This window comes from Anomaloglossus baeobatrachus, chromosome 9 (genome assembly GCF_048569485.1).
Source record: "Anomaloglossus baeobatrachus isolate aAnoBae1 chromosome 9, aAnoBae1.hap1, whole genome shotgun sequence".
Lineage (NCBI taxonomy): Eukaryota > Metazoa > Chordata > Amphibia > Anura > Aromobatidae > Anomaloglossus > Anomaloglossus baeobatrachus.
In genome coordinates, this window is record NC_134361.1 from 33,592,898 (window position 1) to 33,618,712 (window position 25,815).

At 40.5% G+C, this 25,815-nt stretch overlaps 1 protein-coding gene across 4 annotated transcripts in view; it reads left to right on the plus strand.

Moving 5' to 3' along the window:
- Positions 1-804: 804 nt before the first annotated feature.
- The window catches only part of ACTN4 (actinin alpha 4), a 113,242-nt gene continuing 88,231 nt past the window's right edge, over positions 805-25,815 (plus strand). For 2 of the 4 annotated variants that reach the window (XM_075323501.1, XM_075323503.1), the window contains exon 1: positions 805-1,056. In XM_075323501.1, coding sequence (XP_075179616.1) covers positions 925-1,056 — 132 coding nt within the window. In that variant the 5' untranslated portion in view covers positions 805-924. The remainder of the gene's footprint in view (positions 1,057-25,815) is intronic. The other 2 variants (XM_075323505.1, XM_075323502.1) reach the window with 1 other exon arrangement.

The following is a 25,815-nucleotide window of genomic DNA, read 5'->3' on the forward strand; positions in this document are numbered from 1 at the left end:
CGGGAAAAGTGAACGACTCTGAGAAAGTGACTCTTCAGTACTTTAATCTATTTTTTGGGGTGTGAAATCGGCATCTACCACTTAATAAGGCCACATCTCCCCAATACTGGGGCCCGGTTAGGTGGGTTTGGACCCCCATTTGGTACGCCTGTGCCTCCGATATATGAGGTCGCGGTCCCGTGCCTCAGCTGCCATTTTGTATAGCGATCTGAGGTGAGGGGACCTGTTGCTAGGCAACCGTGTACATATTTGAGAACTTAAGCGACAACTTCTGTGTCAGGCGGCCATTTTGGTTGTCAACCGACTCATTTTAGAAACCAAGTATCCCTCAAGAAATAGCCGAAAAGAATCGTCACCGATGAGAAATATCATTTTTTTTTGTTATTTTGAACTTTTTATTATTTTTGAGGTGAATACTTGCTGACAATTCTGTGTTTTTATGTCATAACTCTGTGAGTAACTTCTAGGCGTGGAGATTCCTCAGCAATGCCTCAGAAATGCGCCCTATATAGTAACATGAGCCAATACTTTCTGCTAAGGACGAACGTGTCGGTTGTCGACGCAGACACCTGGCAGAAGAAAAGGGCGGGAACTGTCTCTCAGGGTGTGAGGGAGGGGGAGGCATTGGGTGTGGTCGGTGGCGTCAGCTCAAGGTGGGCGGGTCTTGAGTAGTTGAAGCGGGAGGCTCCTATACGCTCCACTATTGGCTCACAGTTGAGGTGGGCGTGTCTATGTCGGAGTAGTGCTTTGCCATTGGCTGGTACTGTTGAGGAGAGTGAGTAGACGCTGTGGTGGCGGAGGACGGACACTACGCATGCGCATTCGGCGCTGATCCCAGGAGAGGAGAGGAACCCGAGGCTCTCGCACCGGAGAGACCCCTCACGTATCACCGCAGCCGCAGCCCTCTGTTATCTCCGGCCCGCCATGGTGGACTATCACATGACCAGCGGCGGGACTCTCTCCAACCTGACGCCAGATGGCAGATACATGGAGCAAGAGGAAGACTGGGACCGGGACCTGCTGCTCGACCCGGCCTGGGAGAAGCAGCAACGCAAGGTAACTGCTACCTGTGTGCATGTGCCGGCCTGCCCTATAGAGCCTGCCCCTCCACTGCAACCTGTGGAGTACAACTGTGCGACGACTGCAACTCCTATCACCCACAGATCGGGCTGTGCTGGGAGTTGTAGTTCCCCATGATCCTGGGAGTCCTAGTACTTCACTTATGTATTCATCATGTCCTTCTATACGTGGCAGGGGGCTGTATATAACTTATATATATGGGTATGATCACGTCCTGTGTATATAGGGGATGTATCTGTGCACTGGAGGGCTGTATATAACATATATACTGTATGATCACGTCCTGTGTATATAGGGGATGTATCTGTGTAGTGCAGGGCTGTATACAACATATACTGTATGATCACGTCCTGTGTATATAGGGGATGTATCGGTGTAGTGCAGGGCTGTATACAACATATACTGTATGATCACATCCTGTGTATATAGGGGATGTATCGGTGTAGTGCAGGGCTGTATACAACATATAATCTGTATGATCACGTCCTGTGTATATAGGGGATGTATCTGTGCACTGGAGGGCTGTATATAACATATATACTGTATGATCACGTCCTGTGTATATAGGGGATGTATCTGTGTAGTGCAGGGCTGTATACAACATATACTGTATGATCACATCCTGTGTATATAGGGGATGTATCGGTGTAGTGCAGGGCTGTATACAACATATAATCTGTATGATCACGTCCTGTGTATATAGGGGATGTATCGGTGTAGTGCAGGGCTGTATACAACATAGATACTGTATGATCACGTCATGTGTATATAGGGGATGTATGGGTGCAGGGCCGTATTTAACTTATATATACAGTATGATCACGTCCTGTGTGTATACTGAATATATGGGGATGTATTGGTCCAGTGCAGGGTTATATATACGGTACGATCATGTCCTGTGTATATATAGGGGGATGTATGGATACAGTCCTGTATACAACTTATATATGGTATGATCACATCCTGTGTATATACTGTATATAGGGGATGTACGGATGAAGGGCTGTATATAACATTTACGGTATGATCACGTCCTGTGTATATGGGGGATGTATGGATGCAGAGCTGTATATAACATATTTATGGTATGATCACGCCCTGTGTATATATAGGGATGAACGGGTGCAGGGCGGTATATAACATATATACGGTATGATCACATCCTGTGTATAGACTGTATATAGGGGGTGTATAGGTGCAGTGCAGGTCTGTATATAAGTTATATACGGTATGATCACGACCTGTGTGTGTGTGTGTACTTTTATAGGGAATGTATGGGTGCAGTGGAGTATATAACTTGTGTATATAGGGGGATGTACCGGTGCAGGGCTGTATATAACATATGGTATGATCTTGTCCTGTGTGTATACTGTATATAGGCTGATATATGGGTGCAGTGCAGGATTGTATATAACTTATGAATATGATCACGCCCTATGTATACTGTATATTGGGGGATGTATGGGTGCAGGACTGTATATAACTTATGCAGGTATGAGAATGTCGTGTGTGTGTATATACTGTATATAGGGGATAATAATATACAGGAGGACAAGAGTAAAGTGCAAAATTCAATATACTTTATTAGGACATACACAACACAGAAAGATTAAAAGTTAAAATGGCACACTACTACTACTGGTAGTGTGCCATTTTAACTTTTAATCTTTGTGTGTTGTGTATGTCCTAATAAAGTATATTGAATTTTGCACTTTACTCTTGTCCTCCTGTATATTATTACCATTATGAGTAGTGCAGGCACCTCTTCTGCCCTATTTTGGTTGATTTGGTGCTTATATTGATGGCTCTCATTATGAGAATTGTGTGTGTGTGTGTGTGTGTGTGTGTGTGTGTATATAGGGGATGAACGGGTACAGGCTGTTTACAACATATATACGGTATGATCACTTCCTGTGTATTCGTTATTATATAATGCTGAAATCGTCCGAAGCTGGGATGGCCGGTGCGTGCGCAGTGTTAAGTGTATGTCGTAGTTGAATTCTTCAGTAAAATGGCGCCGGAGTCAGCGCATGCGCATACTGCGAACTCCGGCGTCATTTTATTTAAGACGTGGTCTCTACAAATATCACCAGTCACCAGTTTGTTTCAGATGATACTCGCAGAGACAGTGTATTCAAGAAAATGGCGCCAGAGATCGTGGTGTGTGCATGCGCTGACTCTGGCACCATTTCATTGAATGATTCAACTGCGACCTGAACATAGCACTGCGCACGTGCCTGCCATAGTTATGATGGCCACGCAAAATTTAAAGGGGATTTGGAAAGCAACCAGGGGAGGAATAGAGAAAGAAGGCCTGACCCACAACAAGGCACCTTAAAGGCCACAGAGGTTACACCAAAAATGTGATTTACACAGAAGTTTGTGCACAATAAATTTCTTTTTCAGCTAATGCTTCAATGAAAATACTCCACACCCGTGCATATAATGGTTTCAATAGCTAGTATACTGAATAAAAGGGGGTGTACGGGTTCAGGGCTGTATAGACGTTTTATATTTATACGGTATGATCACATCCTGTATATATACTGTATATAGGGGGATCTGTGGGTGAAGGGCTGTATGTAACATATATATGGTATGATCATGTACTGTGTATATACTGTATATAGGGGGATCTGTGGGTGCAGGGCTGTATATAACATTTATAAGTATGATCACTGCCTGTGTATATAGGGGGTTGTACAGGTGCAGGGCTGTATATAACTTATATACGGTACAATCACATGAAGTGCATAGCTGTATATAACTTTTATATATACTAGTATGATCACCTTTAGGACTGTATATAACATACACTTGTGTTATCACACCCTGTCTATATAATGTATGTATGGGTGCAGGGCTGTGTATATAACATATATACGTATGATCATGTCCTGTGTATAGTACCTGCAGGGCATAACATATAATATGTCTGTAATTTGTTGGATTGGATTTGGTACAATTTGGTGTACTGCAAATGTCACAACCTTGGTGGCTTCCATGAAGCCATGCTTCAGGCTACTTGGATACATTGTGTCCCCCTGTGCTGGTCTCTTGGCCGGTATCACACCTGCACTCTACACCACAGCCTTGTGCCCCCTCTAAATAAGTACTTTGTTATAAAATTCAAACAAGCCCACCGATTGCCTTGAGATTAGCCAATCATATAATGTATGCTTGGGCCTCCAGCCTGCCCCTTCCCCCACCCTGGCATCCTGGGAGTTGTAATATTGAAACTGATGCAGGATAAGAGTCCACAGCCGTATAATCTACTTTTATATATCAGATAATACATTAACGATCACTAACCTTAGTTCAGAGGCCGTGGGTACACGCTGGAAGTTGTAGTTCTTTCTGTAACAGCCGGAAGGCCGTAAGTTGGAGATCCCAGCTGCACGATCTGTTTATGTATTAGATCATACAGCAATAGTCTCCAACCGATGGCCATCTACCTGTTCCAATACTGCATACCTGTTGCTGAAAATAAGTGCACCCTAAACTTTGAATACTTGCCTAACCCCCCCATTTAAATGCGTGAGTTCTAATTGGCTACTTGTTGCGAAGGGCTAATTTAAGCAGTGCAAGCTTCAGGGGCCATCTTGACTTTTTATTTAAAGGGGTTGTCTGCTACTTTTACATTTATGGCCATCAATGCTTGATTGGCCGGGGTCTGACACTCCGTACCCACGCCAATCAGCCGTTTTCAGAGCCACCACAGGCTTCTGGAAATTCTCAGTTTCGGAGTTGCCCCATTAACTAATACCAGCCATGAACGGGTACTACACATCTGTCTCCCATTCCAATCAATAGGTGGCGGACATGCAGTACCCGGGCGCGGCCGCTGTCAGAAGACTGGGCACCTGCGGATCTGAGCATTGCTGGTCACCTGCAGTCGCCGTAGGGTCCAAGAACAGCTGATCGTCAGGGCTGTTGGGTGTCGGACCCCTGCCGATCAGACATTGATCACCTATACTAAGAATAGGCCATCAATATAAAAGTAATGGACAACGTCTTTAATAATATGGGGGCTAAGAACCACGATAAAGGAAACCCCCCTAAAAGTTGTAGATCTTCATTGTCCATACCTGAGATCAGCATGGCCTCTGTCAGGGATTTTTACATTGTAACATTTCACTCCATATAATACAGTTGTTACATTTTTATGTCTGATGCTTCCATTGATAAATCTATTTGCTGTGGTGTGAGAACATTGACAGCTTCAGGAAAATTGCTTTCAAGTAAGAGCTAAGAAAGCAGATGGAAGATCCCCTTGGGGAAGTTTTCAGTCGGGGTCCGTATGTGCATTGCTTGGAGCTGGCTGCGCGGATTGCACCTGTGAGGTTACACGTGGGAGCTCGGGGTGGCTCGGACAGGGCGTCACAATGTACTGGAGGGTGTGGCAAGAGATCAGTGAGACATGGTTGAGAGTCACGCGTATAAAATTCACATATATTGCAGCTTCAACAGAACAGTGGGGCTGTCGCCTAATCCCAGGGTGGGAGTCAGCGATTGTTGCCAAGCCGTCAGTTGTCACGCTGGGCTAGGAGACAAGCATGCACTAATGAATACCCTATGCAGATGGGTCACGGCCAGGCTCTTTAAGGCTTTGGGCTGGGTTACTTGAAGACATGGGTGGTAATAAGTATAACTATAACTTTTGCTGCGTTCCCTGTCATGATAAATTGAATCACGTGGTTAAAGTCCAGGTTAAGGAGCAGGCTTTGAATTTTAGGCAGGGGCCACTTCTTGACACGTGTGGGGGCAGCCACGTTTGTACAGGTGACACTTGTCTTGTCTGCAGGGAAGGTAAATGTACATAGGGTTATTTTCAGCTGAATAAACAGGACTCCTGACTGCGGATGCTGTACTTCATTTTCCTGAATACCTCCTTTTTACACGTTGGCTTCTGTGGTCTCGGCCTGAGCCGGCTGTGTAATGCATGCACAATTGTGTCCCTTTCTTGTCTCTTTTCTTCCTGGCAGTGAACAGTTTAGTGTGTCCAAACCTGGTTTGCCAGTTGTAAGTGAAACCAGTGACCTATTAACAGAGAGCCTGGAAATCTTTCATGTTTGTGCTTTAAATCCCCCCTCCCCTGACTGGGCACAGTCGTCCTCCTGTCTGAAAGACCTCTTTATGGGGGCTCTCCGAATGAAGCATAGTTGCCTTTTTGTGGCACACAATGACCACAGATAAGAGCGCTCAGTGTTCACATGCTGACCAGACCTGAATTCTCACATTTTCAGGTTCCTGTCTGCAAGGATTAGTAACATGCGGGATTGTTTGTGCCTCTGGGATAAAGGCCTAGGAACTAAGAGCAGTTTCTGGGGCCTCCTGTACTTTAAAGCTGTTAACCCTGTCCTGCCCTGGGGCACACCTTTTTTTTACCTGTTTTACTTTTATTGCAGGAATTGACAGTTTACAGGAAAGTTTAGGAGCCAGTTCCAGTTGTTTAATGGTCAGTAATCAAAACGTACAGGTGGCAGGAGTAAACTTTTGTAGCAGTCACCGATTTGCTCAGTGGATTGGTCCAAGACTTCTTCATACTCGGACGTCATATCAACGGGACATACTAAAAAGAATGATGAAAAGGAATAAATAAAAAGAATGAGGATAATAACTTATTAGGTGTATATTATGTAGATGTATAAAAGGATTCTTAGGCAAGTTAGACATGGAATGAACATGAAATATCATCTGTAGATAATAGGAGAATGAACGCATATGGCATATAACCAGGTGTATATTACGTTACCTGAGCATTATAGGTGTGGAATGATCATGAAATATCTGTAGATAATAGGAGAATGAATGCATATGGCATATAACCAGGTGTATATTATGTTACCTGAGCATTATAGGTGTGGAATGATCATGAAATATCTGTAGATAATAGGAGAATGAATGCATATGGCATATAACCAGGTGTATATTATGTTACCTGAGCATTATAGGTGTGGAATGATCAGGAAATATCTGTAGATAATAGGAGAATGAATGCATATGCCATATAACCAGGTGTATATTACGTTACCTGAGCATTATAGGTGTGGAATGATCATGAAATATCTGTAGATAATATGAGAATGAATGCATATGGCATATAACCAGGTGTATATTATGTTACCTGAGCATTATAGGTGTGGAATGAACATGAAATATCTGTAGATAATAGGAGAATGAATGCATATGGCATATAACCAGGTGTATATTATGTTACCTGAGCATTATAGGTGTGGAATGATCATGAAATATCTGTAGATAATAGGAGAATGAATGCATATGGCATATAACCAGGTGTATATTACGTTACCTGAGCATTATAGGTGTGGAATGAACATGAAATATCTGTAGATAATAGGAGAATGAATGCATATGGCATATAACCAGGTGTATATTATGTTACCTGAGCATTATAGGTGTGGAATGATCATGAAATATCTGTAGATAATAGGAGAATGAATGCATATGGCATATAACCAGGTGTATATTATGTTACCTGAGCATTATAGGTGTGGAATGAACATGAAATATCTGTAGATAATAGGAGAATGAACGCATATGGCATATAACCAGGTGTATATTACGTTACCTGAGCATTATAGGTGTGGAATGATCATGAAATATCTGTAGATAATAGGAGAATGAATGCATATGGCATATAACCAGGTGTATATTACGTTACCTGAGCATTATAGGTGTGGAATGATCATCAAATACCTATAGATAATAGGAGAATGAACGCATATGGCATATAACCAGGTGTATATTATGTTACCTGAGCATTATAGGTGTGGAATGATCATGAAATATCTGCAGATAATAGGAGAATGAACGCATATGGCATATAACCAGGTGTATATTACGTTACCTGAGCATTATAGGTGTGGAATGATCATGAAATATCTGTAGATAATAGGAGAATGAATGCATATGGCATATAACCAGGTGTATATTATGTTACCTGAGCATTATAGGTGTGGAATGAACATGAAATATCTGTAGATAATAGGAGAATGAACGCATATGGCATATAACCAGGTGTATATTACGTTACCTGAGCATTATAGGTGTGGAATGATCATGAAATATCTGTAGATAATAGGAGAATGAATGCATATGGTATATAACCAGGTGTATATTACGTTACCTGAGCATTATAGGTGTGGAATGATTATGAAATATCTGTAGATAATAGGAGAATGAATGCATATGCCATATAACCAGGTGTATATTATGTTACCTGAGCATTATAAGTGTGGAATGAACATGAAATATCTGTAGATAATAGGAGAATGAACGCATATGGCATATAACCAGGTGTATATTATGTTACCTGAGCATTATAGGTGTGGAATGATCATGAAATATCTGTAGATAATAGGAGAATGAATGCATATGCCATATAACCAGGTGTATATTACGTTACCTGAGCATTATAGGTGTGGAATGATCATGAAATATCTGTAGATAATAGGAGAATGAATGCATATGGCATATAACCAGGTGTATATTACGTTACCTGAGCATTATAGGTGTGGAATGATCATGAAATATCTGTAGATAATAGGAGAATGAATGCATATGGCATATAACTAGGTGTATATTACGTTACCTGAGCATTATAGGTGTGGAATGAACATGAAATATCTGTAGATAATAGGAGAATGAATGCATATGGCATATAACCAGGTGTATATTATGTTACCTGAGCATTATAGGTGTGAAATGAACATGAAATATCTGTAGATAATAGGAGAATGAACGCATATGGCATATAACCAGGTGTATATTATGTTACCTGAGCATTATAGGTGTGGAATGATCATGAAATATCTGCAGATAATAGGAGAATGAACGCATATGGCATATAACCAGGTGTATATTACGTTACCTGAGCATTATAGATGTGGAATGATCATGAAATATCTGTAGATAATAGGAGAATGAATGCATATGGCATATAACCAGGTGTATATTATGTTACCTGAGCATTACAGGTGTGGAATGATCATGAAATATCTGTAGATAATAGGAGAATGAATGCATATGGCATATAACCAGGTGTATATTATGTTACCTGAGCATTATAGGTGTGGAATGAACATGAAATATCTGTAGATAATAGGAGAATGAACGCATATGGCATATAACCAGGTGTATATTATGTTACCTGAGCATTATAGGTGTGGAATGATCATGAAATATCTGTAGATAATAGAATGAACACATATGGCATATAACCAGGTGTATATTATGTTACCTGAGCATTATAGGTGTGGAATGATCATGAAATATGTGTAGATAATAGGAAAATGAATGCATATGGCATATAACCAGGTGTATATTATGTTACCTGAGCATTATAGGTGTGGAATGATCATGAAATATCTGTAGATAATAGTAGAATGAATGCATATGGCATATAACCAGGTGTATATTATGTTACCTGAGCATTATAGGTGTGGAATGATCATGAAATATCTGTAGATAATAGGAAATGAATGCATATGGCATATAACCAGGTGTATATTACGTTACCTGAGCATTATAGGTGTGGAATGATCATAAAATATCTGTAGATAATAGGAGAATGAATGCATATGGCATATAACCAGGTGTATATTATGTTACCTGAGCATTATAGGTGTGGAATGATCATGAAATATGTGTAGATAATAGGAAAATGAATGCATATGCCATATAACCAGGTGTATATTATGTTACCTGAGCATTATAGGTGTGGAATGATCATGAAATATCTGTAGATAATAGGAAAATGAATGCATATGCCATATAACCAGGTGTATATTATGTTACCTGAGCATTATAGGTGTGGAATGATCATGAAATATGTGTAGATAATAGGAAAATGAATGCATATGGCATATAACCAGGTGTATATTATGTTACCTGAGCATTATAAGTGTGGAATGATCATGAAATATATGTAGATAATAGGAAAATGAACGCATATGGCATATAACCAGGTGTATATTATGTTACCTGAGCATTATAGGTGTGGAATGATCATGAAATATCTGTAGATAATAGGAAAATGAACACATATGCCATATAACCAGGTGTATATTATATTACCTGAGCATTATAGGTGTGGAATGATCATGAAATATCTGTAGATAATAGGAGAATGAATGCATATGGCATATAACCAGGTGTATATTATGTTACCTGAGCATTATAGGTGTGGAATGATCATGAAATATCTGTAGATAATAGGAGAATGAATGCATATGGCATATAACCAGGTGTATATTAAGGTACCTGAGCATTATAGGTGTGGAATGATCAGGAAATATCTGTAGATAATAGGAGAATGAATGCATATGGCATATAACCAGGTGTATATTATGTTACCTGAGCATTATAGGTGTGGAATGATCATGAAATCTCTGTAGATAATAGGAGAATGAATGCATATGGCATATAACCAGGTGTATATTATGTTACCTGAGCATTATAGGTGTGGAATGATCATGAAATATCTGTAGATAATAGGAAAATGAATGCATATGGCATATAACCAGGTGTATATTACGTTACCTGAGCATTATAGGTGTGGAATGATCATGAAATATCTGTAGATAATAGGAGAATGAATGCATATGGTATATAACCAGGTGTATATTACGTTACCTGAGCATTATAGGTGTGGAATGATCATGAAATATCTGTAGATAATAGGAGAATGAATGCATATGGTATATAACCAGGTGTATATTACGTTACCTGAGCATTATAGGTGTGGAATGATTATGAAATATCTGTAGATAATAGGAGAATGAATGCATATGCCATATAACCAGGTGTATATTATGTTACCTGAGCATTATAAGTGTGGAATGAACATGAAATATCTGTAGATAATAGGAGAATGAACGCATATGGCATATAACCAGGTGTATATTATGTTACCTGAGCATTATAGGTGTGGAATGATCATGAAATATCTGTAGATAATAGGAGAATGAATGCATATGCCATATAACCAGGTGTATATTACGTTACCTGAGCATTATAGGTGTGGAATGATCATGAAATATCTGTAGATAATAGGAGAATGAATGCATATGGCATATAACCAGGTGTATATTACGTTACCTGAGCATTATAGGTGTGGAATGAACATGAAATATCTGTAGATAATAGGAGAATGAATGCATATGGCATATAACCAAGTGTATATTACGTTACCTGAGCATTATAGGTGTGGAATGAACATGAAATATCTGTAGATAATAGGAGAATGAATGCATATGGCATATAACCAAGTGTATATTATGTTACCTGAGCATTATAGGTGTGGAATGATCATGAAATATCTGCAGATAATAGGAGAATGAACGCATATGGCATATAACCAGGTGTATATTACGTTACCTGAGCATTATAGATGTGGAATGATCATGAAATATCTGTAGATAATAGGAGAATGAATGCATATGGCATATAACCAGGTGTATATTATGTTACCTGAGCATTATAGGTGTGGAATGATCATGAAATATCTGTAGATAATAGGAGAATGAACGCATATGGCATATAACCAGGTGTATATTACGTTACCTGAGCATTATAGGTGTGGAATGATCATGAAATATCTGTAGATAATAGGAGAATGAATGCATATGGCATATAACCAGGTGTATATTACGTTACCTGAGCATTATAGGTGTGGAATGATCATGAAATACCTATAGATAATAGGAGAATGAATGCATATGGCATATAACCAGGTGTATATTATGTTACCTGAGCATTATAGGTGTGGAATGAACATGAAATATATGTAGATAATAGGAAAATGAACGCATATGGCATATAACCAGGTGTATATTATGTTACCTGAGCATTATAGGTGTGGAATGATCATGAAATATCTGTAGATAATAGGAGAATGAATGCATATGGCATATAACCAGGTGTATATTACGTTACCTGAGCATTATAGGTGTGGAATGATCATGAAATACCTATAGATAATAGGAGAATGAATGCATATGGCATATAACCAGGTGTATATTATGTTACCTGAGCATTATAGGTGTGGAATGAAGATGAAATATCTGTAGATAATAGGAGAATGAATGCATATGGCATATAACCAGGTGTATATTATGTTACCTGAGCATTATAGGTGTGGAATGATCATGAAATATCTGTAGATAATAGGAGAATGAATGCATATGGCATATAACCAGGTGTATATTACGTTACCTGAGCATTACAGGTGTGGAATGATCATGAAATACCTATAGATAATAGGAGAATGAATGCATATGGCATATAACCAGGTGTATATTATGTTACCTGAGCATTATAGGTGTGGAATGAACATGAAATATATGTAGATAATAGGAAAATGAACGCATATGGCATATAACCAGGTGTATATTATGTTACCTGAGCATTATAGGTGTGGAATGATCATGAAATATCTGTAGATAATAGGAGAATGAATGCATATGGCATATAACCAGGTGTATATTACGTTACCTGAGCATTATAGGTGTGGAATGATCATGAAATACCTATAGATAATAGGAGAATGAATGCATATGGCATATAACCAGGTGTATATTATGTTACCTGAGCATTATAGGTGTGGAATGAACATGAAATATCTGTAGATAATAGGAGAATGAATGCATATGGCATATAACCAGGTGTATATTATGTTACCTGAGCATTATAGGTGTGGAATGATCATGAAATATCTGTAGATAATAGGAGAATGAATGCATATGGCATATAACCAGGTGTATATTATGTTACCTGAGCATTATAGGCGTGGAATGATCATGAAATATCTGTAGATAATAGGAGAATGAATGCATATGGCATATAACCAAGTGTATATTATGTTACCTGAGCATTATAGATGTGGAATGATCATGAAATATCTGTAGATAATAGGAAAATGAACAGATATGGCATATAACCAGGTGTATATTACGTTACCTGAGCATTATAGGTGTGGAATGAACATGAAATATCTGTAGATAATAGGAGAATGAATGCATATGGCATATAACCAGGTGTATATTATGTTACCTGAGCATTATAGGTGTGGAATGATCATGAAATATCTGTAGATAATAGGAAATGAATGCATATGGCATATAACCAGGTGTATATTACGTTACCTGAGCATTATAGGTGTGGAATGATCATAAAATATCTGTAGATAATAGGAGAATGAATGCATATGGCATATAACCAGGTGTATATTATGTTACCTGAGCATTATAGGTGTGGAATGATCATGAAATATGTGTAGATAATAGGAAAATGAATGCATATGGCATATAACCAGGTGTATATTACGTTACCTGAGCATTATAGGTGTGGAATGATCATAAAATATCTGTAGATAATAGGAAAATGAATGCATATGCCATATAACCAGGTGTATATTATGTTACCTGAGCATTATAGGTGTGGAATGATCATGAAATATGTGTAGATAATAGGAAAATGAATGCATATGGCATATAACCAGGTGTATATTATGTTACCTGAGCATTATAGGTGTGGAATGATCATGAAATATCTGTAGATAATAGTAGAATGAATGCATATGGCATATAACCAGGTGTATATTATGTTACCTGAGCATTATAGGTGTGGAATGATCATGAAATATCTGTAGATAATAGGAAATGAATGCATATGGCATATAACCAGGTGTATATTACGTTACCTGAGCATTATAGGTGTGGAATGATCATAAAATATCTGTAGATAATAGGAGAATGAATGCATATGGCATATAACCAGGTGTATATTATGTTACCTGAGCATTATAGGTGTGGAATGATCATGAAATATGTGTAGATAATAGGAAAATGAATGCATATGCCATATAACCAGGTGTATATTATGTTACCTGAGCATTATAGGTGTGGAATGATCATGAAATATCTGTAGATAATAGGAAAATGAATGCATATGCCATATAACCAGGTGTATATTATGTTACCTGAGCATTATAGGTGTGGAATGATCATGAAATATGTGTAGATAATAGGAAAATGAATGCATATGGCATATAACCAGGTGTATATTATGTTACCTGAGCATTATAAGTGTGGAATGATCATGAAATATATGTAGATAATAGGAAAATGAACGCATATGGCATATAACCAGGTGTATATTATGTTACCTGAGCATTATAGGTGTGGAATGATCATGAAATATCTGTAGATAATAGGAAAATGAACACATATGCCATATAACCAGGTGTATATTATATTACCTGAGCATTATAGGTGTGGAATGATCATGAAATATCTGTAGATAATAGGAGAATGAATGCATATGGCATATAACCAGGTGTATATTATGTTACCTGAGCATTATAGGTGTGGAATGATCATGAAATATCTGTAGATAATAGGAGAATGAATGCATATGGCATATAACCAGGTGTATATTAAGGTACCTGAGCATTATAGGTGTGGAATGATCAGGAAATATCTGTAGATAATAGGAGAATGAATGCATATGGCATATAACCAGGTGTATATTATGTTACCTGAGCATTATAGGTGTGGAATGATCATGAAATCTCTGTAGATAATAGGAGAATGAATGCATATGGCATATAACCAGGTGTATATTATGTTACCTGAGCATTATAGGTGTGGAATGATCATGAAATATCTGTAGATAATAGGAAAATGAATGCATATGGCATATAACCAGGTGTATATTACGTTACCTGAGCATTATAGGTGTGGAATGATCATGAAATATCTGTAGATAATAGGAGAATGAATGCATATGGTATATAACCAGGTGTATATTACGTTACCTGAGCATTATAGGTGTGGAATGATCATGAAATATCTGTAGATAATAGGAGAATGAATGCATATGGTATATAACCAGGTGTATATTACGTTACCTGAGCATTATAGGTGTGGAATGATTATGAAATATCTGTAGATAATAGGAGAATGAATGCATATGCCATATAACCAGGTGTATATTATGTTACCTGAGCATTATAAGTGTGGAATGAACATGAAATATCTGTAGATAATAGGAGAATGAACGCATATGGCATATAACCAGGTGTATATTATGTTACCTGAGCATTATAGGTGTGGAATGATCATGAAATATCTGTAGATAATAGGAGAATGAATGCATATGCCATATAACCAGGTGTATATTACGTTACCTGAGCATTATAGGTGTGGAATGATCATGAAATATCTGTAGATAATAGGAGAATGAATGCATATGGCATATAACCAGGTGTATATTACGTTACCTGAGCATTATAGGTGTGGAATGAACATGAAATATCTGTAGATAATAGGAGAATGAATGCATATGGCATATAACCAAGTGTATATTACGTTACCTGAGCATTATAGGTGTGGAATGAACATGAAATATCTGTAGATAATAGGAGAATGAATGCATATGGCATATAACCAAGTGTATATTATGTTACCTGAGCATTATAGGTGTGGAATGATCATGAAATATCTGCAGATAATAGGAGAATGAACGCATATGGCATATAACCAGGTGTATATTACGTTACCTGAGCATTATAGATGTGGAATGATCATGAAATATCTGTAGATAATAGGAGAATGAATGCATATGGCATATAACCAGGTGTATATTATGTTACCTGAGCATTATAGGTGTGGAATGATCATGAAATATCTGTAGATAATAGGAGAATGAACGCATATGGCATATAACCAGGTGTATATTACGTTACCTGAGCATTATAGGTGTGGAATGATCATGAAATATCTGTAGATAATAGGAGAATGAATGCATATGGCATATAACCAGGTGTATATTACGTTACCTGAGCATTATAGGTGTGGAATGATCATGAAATACCTATAGATAATAGGAGAATGAATGCATATGGCATATAACCAGGTGTATATTATGTTACCTGAGCATTATAGGTGTGGAATGAACATGAAATATATGTAGATAATAGGAAAATGAACGCATATGGCATATAACCAGGTGTATATTATGTTACCTGAGCATTATAGGTGTGGAATGATCATGAAATATCTGTAGATAATAGGAGAATGAATGCATATGGCATATAACCAGGTGTATATTACGTTACCTGAGCATTATAGGTGTGGAATGATCATGAAATACCTATAGATAATAGGAGAATGAATGCATATGGCATATAACCAGGTGTATATTATGTTACCTGAGCATTATAGGTGTGGAATGAAGATGAAATATCTGTAGATAATAGGAGAATGAATGCATATGGCATATAACCAGGTGTATATTATGTTACCTGAGCATTATAGGTGTGGAATGATCATGAAATATCTGTAGATAATAGGAGAATGAATGCATATGGCATATAACCAGGTGTATATTACGTTACCTGAGCATTACAGGTGTGGAATGATCATGAAATACCTATAGATAATAGGAGAATGAATGCATATGGCATATAACCAGGTGTATATTATGTTACCTGAGCATTATAGGTGTGGAATGAACATGAAATATATGTAGATAATAGGAAAATGAACGCATATGGCATATAACCAGGTGTATATTATGTTACCTGAGCATTATAGGTGTGGAATGATCATGAAATATCTGTAGATAATAGGAGAATGAATGCATATGGCATATAACCAGGTGTATATTACGTTACCTGAGCATTATAGCTGTGGAATGATCATGAAATACCTATAGATAATAGGAGAATGAATGCATATGGCATATAACCAGGTGTATATTATGTTACCTGAGCATTATAGGTGTGGAATGAACATGAAATATCTGTAGATAATAGGAGAATGAATGCATATGGCATATAACCAGGTGTATATTATGTTACCTGAGCATTATAGGTGTGGAATGATCATGAAATATCTGTAGATAATAGGAGAATGAATGCATATGGCATATAACCAGGTGTATATTATGTTACCTGAGCATTATAGGCGTGGAATGATCATGAAATATCTGTAGATAATAGGAGAATGAATGCATATGGCATATAACCAAGTGTATATTATGTTACCTGAGCATTATAGATGTGGAATGATCATGAAATATCTGTAGATAATAGGAAAATGAACAGATATGGCATATAACCAGGTGTATATTACGTTACCTGAGCATTATAGGTGTGGAATGAACATGAAATATCTGTAGATAATAGGAGAATGAATGCATATGGCATATAACCAGGTGTATATTATGTTACCTGAGCATTATAGGTGTGGAATGATCATGAAATATCTGTAGATAATAGGAAATGAATGCATATGGCATATAACCAGGTGTATATTACGTTACCTGAGCATTATAGGTGTGGAATGATCATAAAATATCTGTAGATAATAGGAAAATGAATGCATATGCCATATAACCAGGTGTATATTATGTTACCTGAGCATTATAGGTGTGGAATGATCATGAAATATGTGTAGATAATAGGAAAATGAATGCATATGGCATATAACCAGGTGTATATTATGTTACCTGAGCATTATAGGTGTGGAATGATCATGAAATCTCTGTAGATAATAGGAGAATGAATGCATATGGCATATAACCAGGTGTATATTATATTACCTGAGCATTATAGGTGTGGAATGATCATGAAATATCTGTAGATAATAGGAGAATGAATGCATATGGCATATAACCAGGTGTATATTATGTTACCTGAGCATTATAGGTGTGGAATGATCATGAAATATCTGTAGATAATAGGAAAATGAATGCATATGGCATATAACCAGGTGTATATTATGTTACCTGAGCATTATAGGTGTGGAATGATCATGAAATCTCTGTAGATAATAGGAGAATGAATGCATATGGCATATAACCAGGTGTATATTATGTTACCTGAGCATTATAGGTGTGGAATGATCATGAAATATCTGTAGATAATAGGAAAATGAATGCATATGGCATATAACCAGGTGTATATTAAGGTACCTGAGCATTATAGGTGTGCAATGATCAGGAAATATCTGTAGATAATAGGAGAATGAATGCATATGGCATATAACCAGGTGTATATTATGTTACCTGAGCATTATAGGTGTGGAATGATCATGAAATATCTGTAGATAATAGGAGAATGAATGCATATGGCATATAACCAGGTGTATATTATGTTACCTGAGCATTATAGGTGTGGAATGATCATGAAATCTCTGTAGATAATAGGAGAATGAATGCATATGGCATATAACCAGGTGTATATTATGTTACCTGAGCATTATAGGTGTGGAATGATCATGAAATCTCTGTAGATAATAGGAGAATGAATGCATATGGCATATAACCAGGTGTATATTATGTTACCTGAGCATTATAGGTGTGGAATGAACATGAAATATCTGTAGATAATAGGAGAATGAACGCATATGGCATATAACCAGGTGTATATTACGTTACCTGAGCATTATAGGTGTGGAATGAACATGAAATATCTGTAGATAATAGGAGAATGAACGCATATGGCATATAACCAGGTGTATATTATGTTACCTGAGCATTATAGGTGTGGAATGATCATGAAATATCTGTAGATAATAGGAGAATGAACGCATATGGCATATAACCAGGTGTATATTACGTTACCTGAGCATTATAGGTGTGGAATGATTATGAAATATCTGTAGATAATAGGAGAATGAACACATATGGCATATAACCAGGTGTATATTACGTTACCTGAGCATTATAGGTGTGGAATGATCATGAAATATCTGTAGATAATAGGAGAATGAACGCATATGGCATATAACCAGGTGTATATTATGTTACCTGAGCATTATAGGTGTGAAATGATCATGAAATATCTGTAGATAATAGGAGAATGAATGCATATGGCATATAACCAGGTGTATATTACGTTACCTGAGCATTATAGGTGTGGAATGATCATGAAATATCTGTAGATAATAGGAGAATGAACGCATATGGCATATAACCAGGTGTATATTATGTTACCTGAGCATTATAGGTGTGGAATGATCATGAAATATCTGTAGATAATAGGAGAATGAACGCATATGGCATATAACCAGGTGTATATTATGTTACCTGAGCATTATAGGTGTGGAATGATCATGAATTATCTGTAGATAATAGGAGAATGAATGCATATGGCATATAACCAGGTGTATATTACGTTACCTGAGCATTATAGGTGTGGAATGATCATGAAATACCTATAGATAATAGGAGAATGAATGCATATGGCATATAACCAGGTGTATATTATGTTACCTGAGCATTATAGGTGTGGAATGATCATGAAATACCTATAGATAATAGGAGAATGAATGCATATGGCATATAACCAGGTGTATATTATGTTACCTGAGCATTATAGGTGTGGAATGATCATGAAATATCTGTAGATAATAGGAGAATGAATGCATATGGCATATAACCAGGTGTATATTATGTTACCTTAGCATTATAGGTGTAGAATGATCAGGAAATATCTGTAGATAATACGAAAATGAATGCATATGGCATATAACCAGGTGTATATTAAGGTACCTGAGCATTATAGGTGTGGAATGATCATGAAATACCTATAGATAATAGGAGAATGAATGCATATGGCATATAACCAGGTGTATATAATGTTACCTGAGCATTATAGGTGTGGAATAATCATGAAATATCTGTAGATAATAGGAAAATGAACGCATATGTGTTAGGACCAGGAGGACGGGTAGGCCCAGGAGGTGGATCCACTGGGCTGAACACCTCACCGTGGGCAAGGTGCCCGGTAGCCGGAGCACTACGGGTAGCAGGACAGTCCGTTCAGAGGAGTGGAGTGAAGAAGTCCCTGGGACCACGAAGTCTCTGAGGGTAGTCCGGGTGACGGAGCTCAGGTTCGGAGGCAGAGATGATGTCAGGCAGAATCCGGAACCAACGGAGCGAGGAGGTGGGTCACCACACGGATCCAGGGATCGGAGATGGTAGGGACTGACGAGATGGCGGACAGTCACCGTTCGGGGTTCTGGAATCGTCAGGACCGGTTGGCGAGACAGGAGCGGCTCTACAAGAGAGATAGGTGAGTACGAGACAATGGCACAGGGAGACCTGACTCCTAGCTTAGCAAACACGAAGAACAGGCCCCGCCCACTTGGAAAGGAACCCCCTATATACCCTGTACCTGCATCTTCAATATCCTGTTGGAGGACGCTGGCCCTTTAAGAAAAGGTCAATGACCGCGCGCGCGCCCTAATGCGCATGCGCGAGGCCCGGGTGCCAGAAGCCAGAGCAGGATGTGGTGTACAGGAGGCAGGAGTGCCGGGCCGGCTCAGGACAGCAGACGGGCGCCGGGACCGGGCATCGGGTTGCCTGGAGGACACAGGTGAGGGAGCATGAAGGCTGAGGAGCGGGAGACCGGGGAGCGTGGCACGGGAGCGGGGATGCGAGGTCCGGGAGCGGGGAAGCGTGGCAGAGGAGCCGGGGAGCGTGGCAGAGGAGCCGGGGAGCGTGGCAGGGGAGCCGGGGAGCGTGGCACGGGCACCGGGGAGCATGGCACGGGCACCGGGGAGCGTGACAATATGACATATAACCATGTGTATATTATGTTACCTGAGCATTATAGGTGTGGAATGATCATGAAATATCTGTAGATAATAGGAAAATGAACGCATATGGCATATAACCATGTGTATATTAGGTTACCTGAGCATTAAAAAACTGAAAAGCGATAGTGTTGGCCCCCTTAAAAATAGTCTTGGTGAAATGGTGGAAGGGGATGAGGGTAAAGCCAACCTGCTGAATGACTTTTTTTCTACGGTTTTAATACAAGAAAATGCCATGGCAGATGACATGACGAGTGATACCATAAATTCACCCTTGAATATTACCTGCTTAACCCAGCAGGAAGTACGCCGCCACCTCGAAATCACTAAAGTTGACAAATCTCCGGGCCCGGATGGCATACACCCCAGAGTACTACAGGAATTGAGTTCTGTGATAGATAGACCATTATTTTTAATCTTCTCAGATTCCTTAATAACAGGGTCGGTACCGCAGGACTGGCGCATAGCAAATGTGGTGCCAATATTCAAAAAGGGGACAAAAACTGAGCCTAGAAATTATAGGCCGGTAAGTTTAACCTCTACGGTTAGTAAAATCCTTGAGCGTTTCTTGAGAGATGCTATACTGGAGTATCTCAAGAAAAATAACCTTATGACAGAGTATCAACATGGGTTTATGAGGGATCGATTCTGTCAAACTAATTTGATCAGCTTCTATGAAGAGGTAAGTTCAAGCCTGGACCAGGGAAATGCAGTGGATGTTGTGTATATGGACTTCTCAAAAGCTTTTGATACGGTGCCACACAAAAGGTTGGTACATAAAATGAGAATAATGGGGATAGGGGAAAATATGTGTAACTGGGTTAAAAACTGGCTCAGTGATAGGAAACAAAGGGTGGTTATTAATGGTACGTACTCGGACTGGGTCTCAGTTCATAGTGGGGTACCACAGGGGTTAGTATTGGGCCCACTTCTTTTCAACATACTTATTAATGACCTTGTTGGGGGCATGCGGAGTAGAATTTCAATATTTGCAGATGATACTAAACTGTGCAGGGTAATCAATACAGAGGAGGATAATTTTATATTACAGGGAGATTTATGTAAATTGGAGGATTAGGCTGAGAAGTGGCAATTGAAGTTTAATGTAGATAAATGTAAGGTCATGCACTTGGTAGAGGAAATATAATTTAGAATTATGTACTTAATTGTAGAACACTGGGTAAAACAGACACAGAAAAAGACTTGGGTGTATGGGTGGATGGTAAACTTCACTTTAGTGGACAGTGTCAGGCAGCTGCTGCCAGGGCTAATAAAATAATGGGATGTATTAAAAGAGGTATAAGTGTTCATGAAAAAAATATAGTTCTACCTCTGTACAAGTCACTAGTGCGACCGCACTTAGAATACTGTGTACAATTCTGGTCACCGATATATAAGAAGGACATAGCTAAACTGGAGAGGGTGCAGAGAAGAGCCACCAAGATTATTAGAGGAATGGGTGGGCTGCAATACCAAGACAGGTTATTAAACTTGGGGTTATTTAGTTTGGAAAAACGAAGGCTTAGGGGGGATCTAATCACAATGTATAAATATATGAGGGGACAGTACAGTGACCTTTCCAAAGATCTCTTTACACCTAGGCCTGCGACTGGAACACGGGGGCATCCGCTACGTCTTGAGGAAAGAAGGTTTAATCATAATCACAGACGAGGATTCTTTACTGTACGAGCAGTGAGACTGTGGAACTCTCTGCCGCATGATGTTGTAATGAGTGATTCACTACTAACATTTGAGCAGAGCCTGGACGCCTTTCTTGAAAAATGTAATATTACCAGTTATGTATATTAGATTTTATGACAGGGTGTTGATCCAGGGAACTAGTCTGATTGGCGGATGTGGAGTCAGGAAGGAATTTTTTTCCCCATTGGAGCTTGTTTGCCACATTGTGTTTATTTTGCCTTCCTCTGGATCAACATGTTAGGCTACGGGTTGAACTAGATGGACTTAGGGCGGCTTTGCACGTTGCGATATCGCAGGTGCGATGTCAATGGGGTCAAATCGAAAGTGACGCACATCCGGCGTTGCAGTCGATATCGCAGTGTGCAAATCCTTTTGGATACGATTAATGAGCGCAAAAGCGTCATTATCGTATCATCGGTGCAGTGTCCGACATTTCCATAATGCCGGTGCAGCGACAGGTATGATGTTGTTCCTCGTTCCAGCAGGCAGCACACATCGCTGTGTATGACGTCGCAGGAGCGAGGAACATCTCCTACCTGCGTCCCGTCTGCAATGCAGAAGGAAGGAGGTGGTTGGGATGTTTACATCCTGCTCATCTCCGCCCCTCCGCTTCTATTGGTCGCCTGCCGTGTGACGTCGCTGTGACGCCGCACGACCCGACCCCTTAGGAAGGAGGCGGGTCGCTGGCCAGAGCGAAGTCGCAGGGCAGGTGAGTGCATGTGACGCTGCCGTAGCGATAATATTCACTACGGCAGCTATCACTAGATATCGCACCTGCGATGGGGGCGGGACTATCGCTGCTGCATCGGTAACACATTGTTACCGATGTCGCAGCGTGCAAAGCCCGCCTTAGGCGGGCTTTCCACGTTGCGACTTCGCAAGCCGATGCTGCGATGTCGCACGGGATAGTCCCCGCCCCCATCGCAGGTGCGATATCTTGTGATAGCTGGTGTAGCAAACATTATCGCTATGCCAGCTTCACATGCACTCACCTGCCCTGCGACCGTCGCTCTGGCCGGCGACCCGCCTTCTTCCTAAGGGGGCGGGTCGTGCGGCGTCATAGCGACGTCACACGGCAGGCGGCCAATAGCGGCGGAGGGGCGGAGATGAGCAGGATGTGAACATCCCGACCACCTCCTTCCTTCCGCATAGCTGCCGGCGGCAGGTAAGGAGATGTTCCTCGCTCCTGCGGCTTCATACACAGCGATGTGTGCTGCCACAGGAACGAGGAACTACATCGTACCTGTCGCGGCACCGGCATTATAGAAATGTCGGACCCTGCACCAATGATACGATAGCGACGCTTTTGCGCTCGTTCATCGTATCATCTAGCATTTACACACTACGATGTCAAAAGTGACGCCGGATGTGCGTCACTTTCGATTTGACCCACTGCAACGTGCAAAGCCGCCCTTAGAGTCTCCCTTCAACCTTAAAACTATGATACTATTATAGGTGTGGAATGATCACGAAATGCGTTCATGTGACCGATCAGCTGATTGGGTAGCCCCGCCAGGTCCTTAAGCTCGGAATAGATGTAGCGCATCGCGGGACACACGCCGGAGAGGTGAGGATTTCTTTTTTTTATTTTTATCACTTGCTTCACTCCTGCAATGTATGTATATAATGTATGTATATAGTGTATGTATGTACATTGCGGGAGTGAAAGTGCCCCGCTTGCTTGCGCTTTGTAGGCTCGGCCTTTCTGTGTCCCGATCCGTGAAAATCACGAACACGGATACAGAAATGGCATCTGGAGGTCACATCTGATGGTGTCCTTTCCTGTCCACGGGGCCCTACAAAAAATAGCATCCCCACAGACAGGAAAAAATTGTGATGTGAAACCAGCCTTAGGCGGTCTTTTGCACACTACGACATCGCAGGTGCGATGTCGGTGGGGTCATGTTGAAAGTGACGCACTTCCTGCGTCGCTCTCGACATCGTAATGTGTAAATCCTAGATGATACGATTAACGAGCGCAAAAGCGTCGTAATCGTATCATCGGTGTAGCGTCGGCGAATTCCATAATTACGGTGACGCGACGGTCCGATGTTGTTCCTCGTTCCTGCGGCAGCACACATTGCTGTGTGTGAAGTCGCAGGAGCGAGGAACATCTCCTACCTGCATCACCGCAGCTCCCGTCGGCTATGCGGAAGGAAGGAGGTGGGCGGGATGTTTACATCCCGCTTATCTCCGCCCCTCCGCTCCTATTGGCCGCCTGCCATGTGACGTCGCAGTGACGCCGCACGACCCACCCCCTTAATAAGGAGGCGGTTCACCGGCCAGAGCGACGTCGCACGGCAGGCGAGTGCATGTGAAGCAGCTGTAGCGATAATATTCGCTACGGCAGCTATCACAATGATATCACAGCTACGACGGGGGCGGGGACTATCGCGCTCGGCATCGCAGCATCGGCTTGCGATGTCGTAGTGTGCAAAGTACCCCTTAGGTTGCTTTCACACATCAGTTTTTTTGCAATCCGGCACAATCCGTTTTGTGCCTGATGCAATGGATCCGTGTCAGAGTGTGTAAAAAGTGATGCGACGGATCCGGTAAAAAACTGATCCATTTTTTGTTTTTTTTTTAAAGCTAAGAGAGAGGGAGAGACCCCGTCATCACCGCACACACCCCGGCACTCCCGCACCTATCATCCCCGCACACACCCCGGCACTCCCGCATGCATCATCCCCGCACACACCCCGGCACTCCCGCAAGCATCATCCCCACACACACACTGGCACTCCCGCACGCATTATCCCTGCACACACCTTGGCACTCCCGCACGTATCATCCCCGCACACACCCCGGCACTCCCGCACGCATTATCCCCGCACACACCCCGGCACTCCTGCATGCACGCATCATCCCCGCACACACCCCGGCACTCCCGCATGCATCATCCCCGCACACACCCCGGCACTACCTCAGTGACGTCACCGATGACAGCGCGACTCCCTCAGTTGCTGTGTGGAGCTGATAAAGAGCGGCGGTGTTCTACTGCTGCTCCTGTCAGCTTCATGTAGCAGAGCTGAAAGCGTCGCGGGACCTCTGTGGATTACGTCGGACCTGGAGGGGTATTTGGGGATTTTAATAAAATGGTGAAAGAGGTTGTTTATTTGTCCTTTATTCCAAATAAAGTATTTTCTTGGGTGTATGTGTTTATTTACTTTCACTTAAAGGTTTATTTTTGGGAGTGTCTCATAGACGCCTGCCATGATTAACCTCTTATTACCCCGATTGCCACTGCACCAGGGTAATTCGGGATGAGCCGGGTAGAGTCCCGGGACTGTCGCATCTAATGGATGCGGCAATTCCAGGCGGCAGCTGGCTGATATTGTTAGGCTGGGGGGCTCCCCATAACGTGGAGCTCCCCATCCTGAGAATACCAGCCTTCAGAAATGTGGCT